We start from the raw sequence: 19,385 nt of genomic DNA, 5'->3' as shown, positions 1-19,385 counted from the left end.
AAATATGGGTGACATAGTAAAGGGTTAACATTGAAATCATACAAACAGCTCTTCATTAGGGCTGGGACTTATCTAATTCAATGCTATAACCTCAAAAGTGACATATAGCAAATGCTCAATGAATATTTGTTGAATGAACACATGAATGAATGCAATTGTTAAGAAAAAGACATTCAGTAAAACAATGGGCAAAGGATATATTCAGCTAGTTCATGAAGGAGGAAACCCAAATGGTTAATAAGCATTTGATAGGATGCTCAATTTCAATTATAACTGAGAAAATGTAAATCAAAGCCATGAGACCTCTCTCTTCACCCATTAACTGTCAAATATTAAAATGAATGACAACATCTAGTGATAGAGAGCAAACAAAGCAAAGGTCTCTTCACACTTGTACATTTCCCAAGTGTTTTGTAAATACTGTTCCCATTTACAATATACATATCTGCAAATTCCACTTCTAGAAATCTATAGAAATAGAAGCACACATGCCTAAGCGTATGGGTACATGTGGTTACAGCATGCTTCGCAGCGGTAAAAACCTGGATGCAGCCTGAATGTACATCAAAAGAAGAATGATTGAATCAGTTGTGACGAGCCCCCATCACAGAATATTACCCAGTTATTAAAAAAAGGAACGTGTCAGATCTGTGTCTGCTAACCTGGAATGATTTCCATGATAGAGTTAAGTGAGAAAAGGGCCAAAAAATGGCAAACATTCCTTTTCTTATGGAAGGAACAAATATATTTAGAAATCTGTAGAAGGATACCTATCAAGCTGTTATGGAAGGGGGGGGGGCGTAAAGATAAAGAAAAAAAACCCAGGTATTTACAGAAGTGGAAATAATGCATATGATACCATGCTATTGAAAAACATAAAACAGGAAATCTATCTAGGATATCCTCAGAAAAGAAAAATCTGAAGGTACGTATGGACAAGGACAGCAAGGTGACAGGTACAAATAGAAAGGTGATTTAATTTTGGAATGGGACCGTGGCTAATTTTTTGGTCTATTTTAAAGTATCTCTTTCGTATGTATACCTTGAGCAGGAAAGGTTTGATTATTCATTGGGCTTTGGGTATACGAAAAGATGCAGAATTGGATCTTTTGATTCCCAAACTATTCTCCACCCCCCCCCCCCACTAATCCACTGAGAAGAGGTCCCTCAGGGTTTGACATTTTTAAGGCGCTCGGACTTTTGATTTTTGAGGGATATTTCCTCTGTACTATTGGCCAAGAGAGTATCTGCTTCCTTTAGTTCTGGGGCCTTGCTGTGTGCCCAAAATTAGGAGGGGAGGGAGGGAGAAAGGAGAAAAAAGGCCTTTCTGTGCAGGGAACTGCAGCTGGTGGTAATGTGACGAAACATTGCAGTGCAAGTGGACTGCTTTGACCATTTAGCCTAGGAACATCCTTCTTATTTGAGGGGAACGTCGAAGGGCAGGACTCACCAGGGGCCAGGAGGACTCAGATAGTTCTTCCCACCCCCTGGCAGCCAGAATATGGGGTGTAAGCCAAGTGTGGCCACTCTAATGTCCCTTCCCAAGACACTGAACTTCGAGGGATTGATGCTCAAGGTCAGGGTCACTTACTGATCGTGTTAGTTATCTATTTCTATTGCCGTGTAAGAAATTATCCTAAAACTTAGCGACTTGAAATAATGAAACATTTATGAGCTCACAAATCTGCAGTCAAGGTGTCAGCTGGGGCTGCGCTTATCTGAGACTTGACTGGGCCTGGAGGGTCCACTCGTCTTGTGTGGCTGATGACCAGAATTGCCGGATCCTCACCATGTGGGCCTCTCTATAGACTGCCTGAACATTTTTCTGACGGGACAGCTGGCTTCCCAGGTGGGCCTGACAAGGGAAGAAAGAAGAGAGGAGAGGAGGAGGGGGAGGGGAAGGGAAAGGGGAAAGGGGGAAGGTGAGAGAGAGAGAGAGAGAGAGAGAGAGAGAGAGAGAGAGAGAATATTCTATAGAGCACAGAAGCCTGAAATCTCAGTTTTATGACCTAATCTTAGAAGTGACGTGCCATCATTTCCCCTTGTTTCTATTGGTTACACAGACCAACCTCGGTACCGTGAGGGTGGGGACCACAGAGGGTGTGAAGACCAGGAGGTGGGATCATTGGGGGCCATCTTGGAGGTTGGCTAACACAGAGCTGGTTTGTAAGACCTGTAAGACCTGTAGCAGAGTCTTGACTATGTCCTGCCTCCTGTGGTTCCTGCTGGAGTTTGGTCCTTCAGCCTTCCTGTCAGTTCTATGAGCCACCTGACACCCTCCAACAATGTTCTCTTCTATTTAAGTTCACCAGCTCCGTCTTGTCTTGCTTGTAATGACAACTGTGACTAGAACAGGTGCCATGAGAGAGGACAGTGGTGGGGAAGTGGGTTGCAGCAGAGGAACTTAACTTTAGATAAGGTTATCAGGGAAGAACTCTCTGAGGGTGTCATTTGCCCGGAGATCTGAATGGTGATGAAGAGTCAGCAGATGAAGAGTGGGAGGAGGGGTCTTTCCGGCAGAGGGAACAGCACAGACAAAGGCTCTGAGGTGAACCAAGAAGACTGGATGGCTGGGGTGTAGCCTGCAAGTGGGTGTGTAGAAGGTACTATCATCAGAAGTCAGATTACTCAAGGTCTTGAGGCCACTGTAAGGGATTTGGATCCTCTCCCCCAACCAAAGCCATCTCACATTCCAGACATCAAAGCTTGACAAGGCTGAGGACAAGACCCCGAGGTCTAGGAAATCAGGATCAGCCAAGTCAGTAAGTGGCTTTGACCAGATCATGCTAAAAAAATGTCTATAACTTGTCAGTTCATCCATCTTTTTTTTTGCTGGCTCTCAGGTTTTCTTAACTTATGGTTGGGTTCTTTTCTGAGTTTCGTCGTCCTTTTGATAAATCCCACCCCAACTATGCTGAGCTGAAAGGAGAGATTTGTGTTTACAGTTGGGCCTGGGAACCCTAGCTAGAGAGCCTGGTTCTCTGGTGGAGGGAGATGAGCAGCTCCCCAGACAGTGTGAGAATGATCAGGTAGAAGCGATGGAGCCCTACAGTCTCATTACTTTATAGTCCCACGTTCACTCAACAAATGCTTGCTCAGCATCTAGCATGTGCCTGGGCTCTGTGTGGGCCTCAGGCTACAAAGACCGTCCTCTCCAAGCATCAAGTTAGGCATGAAGGATGGCCCAATCCAAAGGTTACTGAGTGGGAACTGCCCATTACTCAGGAATTGGTACCATGTCCCACGGCCAAAGCAAACAGGCCCTGTGTAACCCGCATTCTGAATGGAGCCTGCAAGGTTTACTAAAGGGGGCACGAATGGCTCAGATCCCCTAGCTATAAGCTCACTTTCCTCTTCCTTGCCCAAACAGTAATACTGGGGAGAGAGGAGTTCTTTGGTTTTGATGAGGAATATAGTGTTTATTGTGAAAGCAATTCCCTTTTCTCCCCCTTTTCATTGGGAGTCCCTTCTGGAGATTGAGGGGTGGCTGCAAAAAGGGGATGCTGGGATGCTGTTCCCCAGTGGGGGTCAACTTGGTAGTGGACTTGCTGATGTCCCCCTGGGTCTGTCTGAGCAGGGGAAGAGAGAGGTGGAGAGAGGGGTCACCGTGGAGCCGCTGGCCAGGACGTCTTGAGTTTCTCTGGGTCAAGTGGACCCAGTAGTAGTTAGCTAAGCTCCTAGTGTTCCACCGGAGCAGGCTGACTGCAGAGCAAGAGGGTCCCACCAGAGGCAGAAGCAGAGGTGGCGGGGCAAGGTGGGGAAGCTGAAACCTGAGCCGGACGCCCCCTGTCAGAGGACTGTGCAATGGGGAAGCCCACAGAGATATACTCATGTGCCCCATGAGAAACCATGTGTAAACACTTGCTACTCCAGGTTAGCCCGGGAAACAGGGTCAACCCACAGGGAGGGAGCTACTGTGGAGGGCTCTTCCCATTCCCCCTTTCCCAATTTCAACAAGGGGGAGGGTGCTGGGGCATGTTTCCAAGCCAGCGAGGCTCCCCTCCCCCATCCTTTATTCGAACTGGCAGGATCCTGGCTCCAGTCAACCCTTGGATGAGTAAGGGAGAAGACAGAATGAGATTTAAATTGAGTTTGAGAATAAAGCTTTCAAGGATGGAGGTTTAACAACAGAAAGTGATCCAAAAGTAATGCAATCTGCCCAAGATGTCATTAAGGGATGGAAAAGGGAAATTCACCACAGCATAGCTGAAGGTAGAGATTAGGGGGGAAAGCCTCATTATTATGCCCTATAAGTCGAGTCGCCTCGGTATACCGGTTCCATGAGTAAACAGAATAACTGAAATACAGTGTGGTAGGGCTGGAGGCTTGCTTAGGTAAGCAGCTGCAGGGTTCTGAGAGGGCAAGGGGAGGTAGGTGGGTGCACATTCCAGGGTGGCTGACGCAGAGGGCTTTCGGGGCTTGCAGGGGGCTGATGCAGAGGGCTCTGCTTCAGCACCTGAGCTGAGACTTGAAAGATGAGAAGGGGTTGATCCAATGAAAGGAGAATGGAGAAGGTCTTTCCGGCAGAGGTGGTGGCACAGTCTGGAGCAGAAAGTTGAGGGCAGAAGGAGCCCATGGCCTTGAGGTCCTGTGAGCTTAAGGAGTGAGGGCTCTAGGGAGTTGCTTCAAACCTAAGAGCAACACAATGGGATTTTCATATTAGAATCATCTGCTCACCAGATTCTGGCTATGTTGTGGACTTGACCTCCAGGCCTGCTTCTTACCCATCCATGTGGCCCTGTGACTGCCCCCCTCCCCACCTCCTGCTAAGGGCATATCTTGTCATTCCAAAATCCTGGGTCCCCACTCCTGGAATGTCTTTTGCCCTATCTTTGAACCCTTCCTAAATAGTTCCCCTCTTTGACAGGACTCTGAAATATTGCCATCCTCCCCATAAATCATCTCGCTTTCCTCTTCCAGTATATTTTTCTCAGCCCAGGAGGATTCTATGCCTTCTCTTAGCCTCTCCCCACAGCACATGTCTCCTTGGGATATGCATATACTAAAATATCTTCCCTTTATCTTATCTGGTCTTCACCCCATGGGGCAACCCGAAGGCTTCTATTTATTCTTCCACACATTAATTTAAGCAGCTTTAATTACGACCATGATATGTTTTATATAATATAATTAACGTTTTAATTCTGTGTACTTGCTTCCCAAGGCAGTTTTGTGAAGGGCCCAATTTTGGAATCAAGCAAATAAAGAATAAGTAATGGCTGAAGTTATTATAGCAACGCCCTCCCCCCTCCCAAAGGAATTAAAGCTGTGTTTGCTTTTTGAAGTGGGTTAAAAAGGGAAAAGATAGTTTAATATTCTCTTCATCCCAGGCATGTTTGGTGGCTTTCGTGAAGTCCCCTGGACTCTGATTTCAAGCGTTCCTGGCTTATCGGTGTCTGACCACCAGCTTGTGATGTGTTGCGGCTACCAATCAGCTTTGCATCTCCTGCCCCCACATCCTTCCTGATGGAGGATTTACTGCAAATGAGAAGTTACTGAACCCACTTACTCATTTATTCACTCAGCAAATATGTACTGGTGTCCTATTACGTGCCCCGGACTGGGATGAAGTCAGCCTTGCCTTCAAGGAGCTCACGGTCCAATGGGGCCAGACAGATGGAGTTCTAGTCCAGCAGGCTAATGCTGTGGGAACATGGAGAAGGGGCTAAGGAAGGGGCGCAGGAAGTTAAGAGGAGGTTTAACCAAAGAGAAGGTGAAACTTAAACTGGTTCCAGGAAGGAGAGGGGAAAGAAGGAAACAGCGAGACACAGTAAGAAGACAAGATCGTTTGAACGTGGGGAGAAGGAGAGTATGGTGGAAACCAGTGTGCATGGGAGGACTTGGCAGGGAGTGAGCATGGGGAGACAGGTGGGGGTAGAGTGGAGAAGAGCTTGCTGGGTCAGGAGGAGGGGTTTGGACCATCTTGAGGATGGGGAGCCCAAAGAGGTTATTCAGCAGGGAAGTGTCCGGAGCAGATCAGACCTGGGGCTTGCAAAGAGAATTGCAACAGTATGAACAACGAGAGAAGGAGGGAGTGGGGGACGGTTAGTTAGTTGAGAGTTGCCTGGCCCATAGTAGGGGCTCAAAAGGTACCTAGTGAAGGAGGGAGGCTGTTGGGACAGCCCAGGTGAGAGATGATAAGCCTGTGAATCAGTGGTGGAGGTGATGGAAAGGAGGGTGCCCTTTGCAGCAGAAGCCAGGAGAGTGGAGTTAACAGCCCCTTCGTCTCCCATCCTGTCTGATTCCATGCAGCCTGGCCTTTTGGCCTGGCCCAGAAATGCAGAACGTGGGGAGTCGTCACCCCAACAACCAGCTGTCTAGTTCACGCTCCTCAGGTTGCACTGGCGACAACCAAAGCTCAAGGGAAGTCAACCCATCAGAAGGAGAGTCTCAGTCAGAATTCAGGGATTCCATGCTGCTGAGTAGACCGTGTTAACACTGGTTGAAGAAGGGCTAGAACCCGGGCAATGTGGGCACAAGGGTGTGTGTGTTTCTGCAGAAGGAAAGAGTCCCGAGTCTCCCGAGATTCTCACGGGGTCCTGCGCTCCCACACAAAGGCTGATGTGCTACTCCAAATGCCTGTCTCCAGGTGACAGATGGGAACGGAGGCGTTGGAATAGAATCTGGTGGAGACGCATGAATGGATGGATGGATGGATGGATGGATGGATGGATGGGGAGGCTGGGACGCTGCATCCACAGGAGGGAATTTCCTTTGAAAGAGAGGGAAACTTTAAGCTGGGAAACTGTTTTCTTTGAAACGCCACCGGAGCCCTCCTCTCCCCCACACCCCAGCTATGGCCTTCCCGGTTTCTGGGATGCGGGGAACTTCCTCAGGCCTCTGCATCCGCGGTAGGGACACTTTCGGTTCTGCCGGAATTCCCGGAGGCTGCGGGGGGGCGGGTGGAGAACCGTGGGGGGGGGGTGTCCCTGGGGCTTCTTCCCAGCACGCGGGGGATCTCTCTTTTCTGCCTTCGCGCTCCGGGAACACTGCTAGCTCCTTGCCCTCTTCAGCTTGGCCTCTGAGTCCCAGGGGCGAGGAGGAAGTGCACTTTCAGGGACCACGCGCCCTCCCCCTCGCCGAAAGCACGGCCCTACTCTCCCGGGAGATTCGACTCCTAGGAACGTTCAGGGGAAATCCCGGCGCGCAGCGTTGTCAGGAGCTCCGCCTCCCCCAACGATGCTGGCCGCGATTGGTCCCCGAAGACCCCGCCCATTTCCTGGGCGGGCACGCGTGGGGTGGGGCACGGGCCGAGGGAGTTACTACGCGCGCAGTGCCCGCACCCGTACTCCGCCGCTAGGTACTCACCTCGCCATGGTTCTTCTGCCTCTGCGCTGTCTCCTCTGGGGCTGCGTGTTGACCGCCGTAAGTTGAGTTTCTGCTCCGACCCGACAGGGGATTTGGGGATTTGAGAGTGGAGAATGGGAAGAGAAGCAATATTTCGGGGAAGGCAACTTCCTAGCTGATTTTGGGGGATAGAAGACGGGGTAGAAGGTGCGTAAGGTACCCGGGGTCCCGGCTGCTTCTGTGTCATCCCAGGTTGGGGTCCCAGGTAGCCCCAAGAGGGCGCGTGGTGGGGGGGCACTGCAGGAAACGTGCACCTGCGGCGTGGACGGGGTTGGGATTTTGGGAGACTCAAGCCTTTATTTGGTCGGGAGGCTGGAGTCTGGGTTTGCCTCAGAGGCTGGCCACGCGGAGACTGGTGAGGGGTTTCAGAGATGAGAAGGGAGGCAGGGCAAGGGCAGGGGCGGGTCTGGCAGGTTTTCTGTCCCTTTAACATTGTGGACAGATGGCAGGCAGCCTCTGTGAGCGGTTATCATGTCCTGGCCCCCTGGGGCCGCCTTCTTGCGGGGTATCTTGTGGGAACAAGGGTGGGTGCAGAGGCCCAGGTACTTCTTTGAGAAGGCAAGGGGATTTTAACACTCCCACCCCACCTCGGCCCCCAAATCCTGGGTGATCCAACCTAGGAGGAATACCCAAGGCTGTGTCTCTACCTCCTGAATTTAAGATGACATAGAGGACCCCTGGGGGAGATGAATAATTCATGGGACCCAGGGAGGGGTGAGGAGACCAGCAGGGGTTTCTCCAGGCACCAGAAAGTCTCAGTTATGCCCAACCAAGCACATCTCCGGGATTTTCAGAGGCCCACACTTGACTCACTTTTTGTTCAAATGTATTTTTGTAGTTCCTCATTCTGGAGGCTGGGAATCCCCCCAAGTACCTGGCGCTCTCATTCCAACCTCTCCGGCCTCCCCCTGCTTTCAAGGGCCGTAGTTTCTGGCATGAAGTCTGGGCAGGAAAGACCCATGGAGGCGCAAGGGAGGGGAGTCAGCAGCAAGGGAAGAGAGCAGTTGGGGAAGCTGCTTTTGTCCCAGAACTTTCATTTTCACTCTAAGCAATGGTTCTTAGGGAGAAGGGAGTTGGGGGGGGGGCGGGGCGGTGTTGGAGCTAGTGGGAGGAGGAAGAGGGCTCTTGTAGGAGGATTGGAGGGAGAGCCAGGGGATTCAGGAAGAAGGGTGGTCTGGGCTTCTCAAGAGCACACTACCAGCTCTGGCTCCAGGTAGAGACTGGGCTATGACAATAGCAGGGACAGTTTTTGAGACTTTCCTTTGTGTCAGGCTCCGAGCAAAATGCTTTACACGCATTCTTGGTCTGATTTTTTTTGACTCCCCCATTGTACAGATGAGCAAACGGAGGCTCAGAGAGAGGAAAGAACTTGCCAGAGTTCTCACAGCTAGGTGGAACCTGGATGTAAATCTACGTCTGCCTGATGCCCACGCCCGCCTCCCCAAGCCTAGGTCCTGAGCTGCTTTGTCAGAAGGATTAGAGCTATGGAGTGGGAGCTGGAGACTGACAAACTTTCAGAGAAGAAGCCGTATTTCTCATAGGTTTGAACATGGCATAAAGGACTTTCGTTGCCCTGGGAGTCTAGTGGGAAAGTCCACAGGGTTGTAGGAAGAACATTCACAGGATGTGGTGGTGGAGGCAACAGACCTTCATACTTCCTTCTCCATTTGGAGTAAGATTCACTTCTGTAGGTAATTTTCTCATTGAATGAGAGCCACCAATTAGGCAGAATCCTGGACAGCCAGCCAGTTAGCCAGGGCGTTAGTCATCCAAACAGATATTCACATATATATGATCATTAAAAGTGCCTTTTAATGAGCACCTCCTATGTTCTAGCTGCCGTGCCAGGCCACATACATATATTCATTCTGATTTTCACAACCGAATCTGTGGGGCAGGCATTACTCCCATTTTAGAGATGCGGAAACTGAGGCTAAGAGACAACATAACTAGTAAGTGTTATGACGTCAAGATTGCAGCCTTACACTGTTGGATTCTCAATCCTGTGCTTTTCACTGGCTGTTTCCCAAGTGTGGCATGATTTTAGGGAGCACAAGGGTATGGGACTAAACAACATAGATTTGCTTTACAGTTCTGTTAAAATCCTCCTTTTTTTCAAGGAGGAGGTCTTTGGAGCTAGAATATAGTTAAAACCTCTCCAGCATTTGCTAATCCTCCTTTTTTATTATTTATTTATTTTTAAAATTATTTATTTATTTTATTTGAGAGAGAGAGAGAGAGAGAGAGAGCGCGCTCGCGCGCGTGAGCACGAGCAGGGGAGAGGGGCGGAGGGGGAGGGAGAGACAATCTTGAGCAGGTTACCGCTCAGCACCGGTTCCACTCTCAGTGCTGACCCCTGCGGGGCTCAATCCCACAACCCTGATCTGAGCCGAAATCAAGAGTCAGTCACTCAACTGACTGGGCCACCTAGGTGCCCCGTTAATCCCCCTTTTTGAAACAAAAGCCAAGGTCAGCAAGCAAAGCAACTGGCTGGGTTTTAATAACATTGTTTTGCTTCTGTTGAATTTATTTTTAGGGTTGCCTTTTATTTATGAGAAGTGATACTGGTTCTTCTCTGATGGCAGCGCTATAAGGTTTACATTTAAAATAAACGTATTCAGGGGCACCTGGGTGGCTCAGTTGGTTAACTGTCCAACTTCCACTCAGGTCACCATCTCATGGTTCGTGATTTGGAGCCCTGCATTGGGCTCGCTGCTGTAGGCGTAGAGCCTGCTTCGGACCCTCTGTCTCCTCCTCTTCTCTGCCCCTCCCCTGCTCGTGTTTTCTCTCTCTCTCTCTCTCTCTCTCTCTCTCTCTCTCTCTCTCAAAAATAAATAAGCATTAAAAAGAAATAAAATAAGGGGTGCCTGGGTGACCCAGTCAGTTGGGCGTCTGACTCTTGAGTTCAGCTCAGGTCACGATCTCATGGTTTGTGAGTACGAGCCCTGCATCGGGCTCTGCGCTGATGGTGCGGAGCCTGCTTGGGATTCTCTCTCCCGCATCCCCTCCTTCTATCCGTCCCCCGCTTATACGAGCGTGCGCATCCTCTCTCTCAAAATAAATAAATAAAATAAACTTAAAAATAAATAAAAATCACAATGGTTAAAAAATAAAACAAATGTACTTAAATTAATGGTACCTGGATGGAGTAAAAAATAGTGCAGTTGACAGAGAGGGGGAGTATTGACAGCTGAGTTCTTATTCAGATTCTATCACTGTGTGACCCTGGGCAGGTGACCCAACCTCTCTGGTCCTTAGCCTTACCATTTGTAAAGCAAGAAAGTTGGATTTTTTTCCTTCCAGCTTCACAGTCCTGGCATTTCATGAGAGAGGGGTTGGATAATCAGATGATGAGGGTTTGGAGAGGGAAAAGGGGTGGGGAGCAGAAGAATTGAAGGAAGCGGCCAAGTGCTAAATATAGCCTCAGCCAGGCCTAGGACCAGCTGCCTAGCCAGCCTCAGGACGCCAGGGGAGGTACCGGAGCCCTCGTGTGCTCCTGGGTGTTTGGGAAGAGGAAAGACTCAGGCGTCAAGCCAAAAGGAAGATCTGTTTAGTGCCGAGAATATTGCGATGTCCCAGTGCAATCGCTTTGTAAAATGCCAGACCGATCCTCTGGGTGCTTTTATAATCACGTCAGTTGGCAATTTAGTTAAAAACAAACACACCAAGTAATATGCAGGCTCCAGTTTTCTGCTTTGGACTTCCACTTCAGTTCTAACCTCTGTGCTGGCTGACTTCCACCTTCCTGCCATAGAGGCTGCAGTAGAGATTTCGAGATCCCCTCAAATCGTCCAATTCTGTTTTTAGGTCCACCCAGACCCACACACTACGTGCAGAGAAAACCAGTACCTGATAAACAGTCGGTGCTGTGATAAGTGCCAGCCAGGTGAGCGGCGACCCTCCAGCCCCACAGCGGGACCCTTCCTGGCTTCCTGGTGGGTGCAGGCCCCGTGCCTCAACTGTAAACTCGAGTCTCAAATGACCCCTGGGATTTTCCCCATCCCCGCCCTGCACTCAGAATGTCCTGGGTCCCCTCTCTGCCTACCCGGGAGTGGGGCTCCTATCTCTCCCATGTCCCCCACCAGACTTATAAGTCTAGAAGGGTCCGAGACTGTCATCTTTGAATCCCCTGCCCTAAAACCCAGCCTGATCAGTTTTTTTTTTTTTCAACGTTTATTTATTTTTGGGACAGAGAGAGACAGAGTATGAACGGGGGAGGGGCAGAGAGAGAGGGAGACACAGAATCGGAAACAGGCTCCAGGCTCCGAGCCATCAGCCCAGAGCCTGACGCGGGGCTCGAACTCACGGACCGCGAGATCTTGACCTGGCCGAAGTCGGACGCTCAACCGACTGCGCCACCCAGGCGCCCCAAGCCTGATCAGTTTTTGGTAAATGTCTTGACTCATTGAGCCGTCTGGAGCTGCTTCATTTCCTGATGTTTTCCAGGAGAGAAACTGGTGAATGACTGCACAGAGTTCACCTCCACGGAATGCCTTCCTTGCAAAAAAGGCGAATTCCTAGACACTTGGAACATAGAGAGACACTGTCACCAGCACAAGTACTGCGACCCCAGTGCGTGGGCTGCTGGGGAAGGGGTGCGCGGGGAGTCAGGCTGATAGTCTAACTGATTCCTGACAATGCAGCCGTTGCTTTTTAATAGCCAGGGTCTGTTCTGATTGGTTGGAGTCTGGGTTGTACCAGTTGTTAAACAATTTGATTCCTATCCCTGCTTGGAAGAGGGTCTGATAAAAGCAGGAAGTGTGAGGGGCAGATCCCCCAAGCATGGCTCATAAGGGGTTCCCATCCTTCCTGCCATCTCTGCTCAGACCAAGGGCTCCAGGTCCAGAGGGAAGGCACCTCAGAAACTGACACCACTTGCACATGTGACGAAGGTCTACACTGTACCAGCGACGCCTGTGAAAGCTGCATCCAGCACACCCTGTGCCCCCCTGGCCTTGGAGTTAAGCAGGTTGGTAAGTGGCCTGTCTGGGAATTGGCTCTGCGGGCAGGAGAGAGGAGCTGACACTCACGGTGAGGGATTGGGCAGTGGGCGCTCGGTCTCGGAGGTGGAGGGGCCACCCTGCATTGGTATCTCTGCTTGGTGAGCAGGAAATGGCACCTTTCTTGTCCTGCCTCCAGCCCTGGGTATCTGCCTTGGTTGGGCAGTGGGAGGAGGCTTCTTAGGGGCTGCAGCAGTCGGGGAAGCTCTGTGCTGGGGGACAGCACTTGACATAGATAGTTCTTCTGGCCCTTCCTGTCCACCTGTTTCCTTGAGAGTCGGGTGGGTGGTCCCCTGTGATGACGAAAGCCACCTCCTCCCTTCCAGCTACAGGGGTTTCTGATACCATCTGCCATCCGTGCCCAGCCGGCTTCTTCTCCAATGTGTCATCTGCTTCGGAAAAGTGTCACCCTTGGACGAGGTACAAGGATTCACCCCTTGTTTCCTGCCCTAAGAGGGGTGTGGGACTACTTCTATTCTACCCGGTCACCTGTCCTTCAGCCCCTGCTCCCCATGCCCACACACTTGTGCACATAGAGAACTTCTAGAGTGTCCACGTGGTTGACCAAAAGGCCACTTTTCAGCATTTTTTTTTTTCTGCTCTGTCTTGGCGGTAACAGATACTGCTGACCTCTTGATCTTCATGAAACTCCCTTCTTGGGGGCACCAGGACACCTCTCTTGCTTTCCGTCTACTTCTCCTCTGCTCCTCCTAACTGATTTCCTTGGCCTTTGTTCTAGGCTCTACTCCCCAATCACTTTGCCCGCCTCCCCCGGGCATCTCATCCGTATCCATGGTTCCCAATCAACATCTATTGCTGGATCTGTCTCCTGGGTCCAAGACAGTAACATGCCACCACCAAGGGTCCAACTCCACGCAGTTGACCCACAGGCACCAAATGGACTCACTTGCCCGCCCCTCTCACCCTCTGGGAAGACACTCACTTGTGTTTGGGCACTTGTCCCGTGGTCCCTCCCTCACCTCCAAGCCCACATCAGGTACCAGGTCCTGTCTATCTAGCCTTCCAAATGTTTTGGGATTCCTTTTCTCTCCAGTGGTCATCCCTGTGGTCATCCCTGTGGTCTGGATGGTGCCTTCACCTCCTCACCAGCCTCCCTGCCTCTGGTCTCTCCTCTTCAGCTGTGTCTCTATCCTCTTGCCAAAGCGAGCTTTCTAGTTTATTTCAAATCACAGTGCTCCCTATTTAAAAGGCTTCGTGACTCCCTGTGCTTTTAGGATGAAACGTAGACTCTTTCACCTGCTCCCCTAACTTGCGGCACCATTTCCTGACTTTCCCCCACATGCTACTTGCGATGCCCTCAATGTGCTGTTTGTCCTCTTGCATCAAACTCTCCTGCCTGGAATACCCTTAAACACCTGCCCAATTATTTTTTACATTTAATTAAAAAAAAAAAAGGGTAAGAGAGGCTCATGAAACACAAGGCACGAGAGAGCCTATGGTGATGAGTTTCTGTTCCTCGGCCACTCAGTTCTCCTCCCTGGAAGCAGCTCTTCCCCCCGTGTGTCCTGCCAGAGAGTCTATGTACAAATAAATAAATGCACACGCATGAAAACACGTATTTTCCACACAAATACTAGCATCTCGTATATACTTTGTTATTTGTTTACTGTCTGCCTTGCTCCAGTAGACTGCAGATTCCTTCAGTGTAGGGACTTGGCCTTTTTTTTTTTTTTTCTTCCGGTTATGCATTCCTTATGCCTAGAACAGTGTCCATGCATAGTAAGTGCTCAATTAATCTTTACCGATAAATGTTGAATGATAACTGGGGGCACCCTGGTTAATAAAATCAGAGCCCTGAGTTCCAGCCTCACTGCAGCTTAGAAAGGTTGCGACCCTCTGAGCCTCAGTGCCCTCACTTGGAGAATGGGAATGACCTTCATCTCACAAGGCATGAGGAAAAGACATGTAGGGGTGCCTTGTAGACACCTAAGCATTCTTATGTATGTGCTTTCTTTGAAGCTTCTCACCCTTTTCCCACTTTAGATGTGTTTTTTCTTCGTGGTGTCCTTTTCTATCCGTTCCTCCCCACCCCTCCAGCAACCACGTCTTCATCATCCCATATTGAGACTCCTGCGCAGGCCTCCCAGCTGTCCACTCTTCCATAATTTCTCCTCCTGCAAGCTCTCCGGCCAAGTGAGTCCTCTCACTGTTGGGGCGTCTGGTTGGGTGCTGATGTGACTTCCCAGCTGAATCCAGTTGAAACCTTCATGGCTGATTACCGGTGATCTGGTTCTAAAGACCCAATTTTCCATAGTTCCCTAATACCGTTTGGCACGCCCCCCTCCCCCACCTAATCCCTCAAATCACATTGTCTTGCTTCAGCTAGAGTGTTCTGCTGCTCTAAGTTTACATCCTTCAGGGCCGCTCAGATCGCCCTTCCCTAGGGAAGTCTTTCTGGACGAGCCTTTAACCCAGAGATTCTCAACTGAGCGATTTTTCTCCCCAGGGGACATCTGGCAATATCTGGAGACGTTTTGGTTGTCACAACTGAGGAGGGGCTGCTACTGGCAACTAGTGGGTGGAGGCCGGGGGTGTTGCTGAGTGTCCTACGGTGCACAGGACAGTCCCACAACAGAGAGTTATGTGGCCCCACACGTCAGTAGTGCTGAGGCTGAGAAGCCCTGCCTTAAACTGAATTCATCACCCCTCTATTCCAGCCACTGTGGGCTTTGTCTCCCCTTCTCTGAACGATTCCCAGTTCACTTTGACCTATGTGACAAACTTTGGCCTATTATTCCTCCTTGAAGATGCACAATAATGTTTTCTCTGCACTCATGACTTCCCTAAGAACAGAGTCTGTGTCATTCCCATAATAACCAGCACAGGGGATTGCACACAATACGTGCTCAGTGAACCTGAACTTGTTGGTTTTGATGGTCTCCCTCCGGGGTTGGAAATCTTACGGCTGGGGAAATGAAATGTCTCTTTCTCTCACTGTGTGTCCGTGTGTGCACATGTGTGTGCACCTGTCTGTGCACAGGTGTGAGACCAAAGGCCTGGTGGAGCTTCAGGCGGGGACCAACAAGACGGATGCCGTCTGCGGTGAGTCTTAGAGAAGGGACTGTGGCAGCAGGCCGGGAAGGTGGCGAGCTGACAGGGGACGCAGGGTCGCACAGAGACACCTGGTGCGGAAAGAGAGAGGTGAAGTGAGAGGAGGCAGTTTGGGATTGAGGTGTCCTAGCTTTGCCACTTACCTGTGGAGCCTGGGCAAGTCCCCTCCCCACTCTGAGCCTCAGTTTCTTCATCTGTGAAATGGGCTGATGACAGCACTTCCCTTCGCTGGTTGGGGGGAGTGCCTGGCATGGGTTCCTGCACTTTGGAGATACTCCACCCTGCATTTCAACACCAGCGTGGGCTTGCCACTGTTTCCTCTCAGAGCCTTGGCTTTGATTTTATAACGAGGAGGTTGGCCTACAGTAGCACAGGCCACAGGCCCAAATAGCTGCAGGGACTAGGCAGGTCATGTTAATGAGCAAAAGAGTCAAGGGTAAGAAGAATAAACTCTGTTTCTTCTTCAGACCCACTTTCCTCTTGGCAGGGCTGGGACTGGAGTGAGGTGAGCGAGGCAGGCAGGTGGGCAGGCAGAAAATGCAGTAATCGAGATAAATAACGTTAGATACATTTTTTTTTTAAAAAAACAAAGCTAATGTAAAAACAAGTCTAGAAAGAATACAATATCAAAATTTACATAAAAACATGACCCAACCCTGCCTCACTTGCCTCAGCCTAATCCCAGCCCTGGTTCTAATAAAACTTTATTTAATGTTTGTTTATTTTTGAGGCAGAGACAGAGCATGAGCGGGGGAGGGGCAGAGAGAGAGGGAGACCCAGAATCCGAATCAGGCTCCAGGCTCCGAGCTGTCAGCCCAGAGCCCGACGCGGGGCTTGAACTCATGGACCGTGAGATCGTGACCTGAGCTGAAGTCGGATGCTCAACTGACTGAGCCATCCAGGCACCCCCAACAAAACTTTATTTAAAAAACAGACATCTGTTGACGCCTGTCTGGCTCAGCTGGTAAAGCATGTGACTCTTGATCTCAGGGTCATGAGCTCAAGCCCCATGTCGGGCATGGAGCCTGCTCAGTTAAAAAAATAAAATAAAATAAATAAAAATAAAATAAAAAATAAAAATAAAATAAAAAGCAGGCAGCCAGCCTGTGGGCCACAGCTTGTTGATATGATTTTTCAAAACATGACATTAAAACATTACTCTTCTTGATTACTGAGGTTTTTTGGTGTTCCCTTAAATTTTGTTGCAAGGTGAATGTCTCACTTGCCTTCCCCTAGTTCCTGCCATGCATCTTGGTCTTTTTTTTTTTTTTTTTTTTTTTTTTTTTTTTGTCATTTTCCCATTTAGGATAGAGACTTAGGTACAGGAAACCCTTTACTTTCCCCTCCATCCTTCTATAACAAAGGCAGCAATGCAGACATCAATATCGATGGACCTCAGCATTGGGCAGGGAGTAGGGAGGGAAGGGGCGTGTGGGGAGCCGGGAGAGACAGCTGTATCGCTACTCAGTGCTGGTCACACTAAACACATCTGGCCACATTTTGTCAGGGCCACCTGTTTGAATCCTGTGATACAGCTGAGCTCAGACACTGGAGGATTTGAGAGTCCAGCAAGGGACAGAGCAGCTTGAGGCACGGGGGTAGGGGGCCGCTGCGGGTGGGAGGCCGTCACCGAAGTCTTGATTTCTCCAGGTTTCCAGGATCGGATAAGAGCCCTGGTGGTGATCCCCATCACGATGGTGGTCCTGCTTGCTGTCTTGTTGGTGTCTGCGTATATCAGTGAGTCCCCAGGTGGGGAGGTGATGAGGGAAGGGGGAGAGATTGGCTTTGCCAACTCCCCATCCCATTTGGTTTTTCCTTCTCTCTCTCTCTCTCTCTCTCTCTCTCTAGGAAAGGTGACCAAGAAGCCAGAGAATAAGGTAGGTCAACCCTGGGCACCGGCTGAGGGTTTTGGCAAACTGGAAAGAAAGCCTGATTCATTGTTGCCTCTATGGCAGTAACACTGATTCAGGGTCTGCCCCTGTGGCCAGTGGGGAGGCGGCAGGACTGGCTCCTCTCCCCCCCCAACCCCTCCCCCCCCCCATACCCCCGCCCCCAGTGCTGGCCGGAGGGCTCTTCCCGTTCACTCCCCTGTACCACCAAATTCCGGCATCTCGGGAGCTCACCTCCCCACAGAACAGCCCTGGCACCGCTGGTAAAATCTGACATTTGCTGTTCCTTCCCGGCATTTGATATGTGGGGAATCACGTCTCTGTGGCCTTGGTCAGCGGTCAGGAGGTGGGGCCCCCTCTCCAGCCCCCCTGCTCCTTGGATCCAAAGCCTCCCGCTCTGGAAGCCTCTTGACACGCTCTGTGTGGCCAGCAGGGGGCAGGAGGCACCCACTGACTCAGCACCGACCCTCCTTTTGGGAAAGGGGAAGGGGCTTCCGTGTGTGTGTGTGTGTGTGTGTGTGTGTGTGTGTGCGCGCGCGCGCGCGCGCGCGCGTGTTGGGGGGGGTCCCCTTCTGCAGGATTGCCGGGGGTAACCTCCCGCCTTGGCTCCCCAGGTCCTCCAGCCTAAGGCTGTGTCGCAGGACCCTGTGGAGGACTTGGAGGTCCTTCCTGTCCCCCTCCACCCCATTGCTCCGGTGCAGGAGACCTTACACGGGTGCCAGCCGGTCACCCAGGAGGATGGCAAAGAGAGCCGCATCTCGGTGCAGGAGAGAGTATGAGGCGGTGTGTGCCCAGGAGTGTGGCGGCATGGGAAACGGGCACGTGGCCGGAGAGCCTGGAGCTGCTGATGCTGCAGAGGGAGGGTGCGGGGCGCCCCCGGCCTGCACCCCTGTGGTGCAGAAACAGAACCTTCCACCCCACCCTGGAGCCCACTGATCCCCCGACTTGCTTGTAAAGGCGGAGGCAAAACTTTTGGGGGGCCGTGTAGGAATATCCACCAAAATCCTCCTGCCCAGAGTTCAGTGGCCAGAGATGTATCATGGTGGTTTCGACGAGCCCAAGAAGACGTATACGTGAATATCCGTCACGGTGTTGTTTGTGACAGTGGACAACTGGAAGCCACTCAATTGTCCAGCAGCAGGGGACTGGCTAAATAAAAATGTAATATATTTTATACAACAAGATCTCAAGAACACTGTTGTGGAACAACAACAACAAAAAAAGCAGGTTGCAGAATGATGGGTATGAAAACATTTCTTTAAAAACACACACACCCCAACAGCATGATATGTCGTCTGGGGTTATGTGTATGCACAGAACACACCCGTGTATGTGTAGGTATAGCCAGTGTTCAGAAGGATACACAGAAAACGCACGGTTCCAGGAGTTGTGATGTCTGGGTTGGGGAAGAAGGGTTGGCGAAGGGTTAAAGGAAGAATTGGCTCCCCCCCCCCCCCAAACGGAGAGTGAGTTCATACAATGCTTATGTAATTAAAAAGTCATCAAACATGTATAAAGGAAAACGGGGGTGGAAATGCTCCATGACATGAGCTGTTTAACTTACTGTCAGGCTCACAGAATTAGGGCACTTTCTGAGGATAATAACAATGTCCCCAGGCTGCTGTCCTTCCAGGGCGGTTTCCATGTGTGCTCGCATTTGGCGTTGTGTTTTGCAAAGCGCTCTCTTATTTTACTTATGTTCGTCCAAAAACGGCCTTGAGGGCAGCCAGGGTTCCACATCCCTCCCTCTTGAACAGAGGTGAAAATGGAAGCCCAGAGAGGTGAAGCCACTTGCCTGTGGCCACACAGCAATTCTTAGAGACGCCACTCAGAGCTCCCCACTCCCCGTCCTGTGCTGCTGCTTCCAGATCTTCCTGCTCTCTGGAACCTACATCTGTGGCTCCTTCCTGGGGAGCTCGTGGGCCTCCCACTTCCTTCTGACCTCCCGACTGCTACAGGAGCTTGCAGCTTCTTGGTCAGATGGTGCCCCCTTCCCCCCCCCCCCCCAGCAGTATCTGAGGTTAAAAATAAACCATCCTGTTCTCTTTTCCTGCTGTGCCAACTGAGGGGGAGCCTA

The 19,385-nt window shown here is 50.6% G+C and overlaps 1 protein-coding gene across 2 annotated transcripts; it reads left to right on the top strand.

The window, feature by feature from the left end:
- Nucleotides 1-7,211: 7,211 nt before the first annotated feature.
- Nucleotides 7,212-18,490, top strand: CD40 (CD40 molecule). Of its 2 annotated transcripts, none has more exons than XM_003983509.6 (9): nt 7,212-7,365; nt 11,155-11,233; nt 11,794-11,919; nt 12,174-12,320; nt 12,674-12,767; nt 15,349-15,410; nt 17,070-17,156; nt 17,268-17,296; nt 17,923-18,490. In XM_003983509.6, the coding sequence occupies exons 1-9, from the start codon at nt 7,315-7,317 to the stop codon at nt 18,085-18,087; spliced, it is 840 nt and encodes a 279-aa protein (XP_003983558.1). In that variant the 5' UTR covers nt 7,212-7,314; the 3' UTR covers nt 18,088-18,490. The 2 variants fall into 2 exon arrangements, with proteins under 2 accessions (XP_003983558.1, XP_019681987.1); XM_019826428.3 differs by lacking the exon at nt 7,212-7,365 and adding an exon at nt 8,957-9,034.
- The last annotated feature ends 895 nt before the right edge of the window (nt 18,491-19,385 follow it).

This window comes from Felis catus, chromosome A3, assembly GCF_018350175.1.
Source record: "Felis catus isolate Fca126 chromosome A3, F.catus_Fca126_mat1.0, whole genome shotgun sequence".
Taxonomy (NCBI): Eukaryota; Metazoa; Chordata; class Mammalia; order Carnivora; family Felidae; genus Felis; species Felis catus.
Note: the sequence above shows the minus strand (reverse complement) of the source record. Positions and strands in the feature narration are given on the sequence as shown.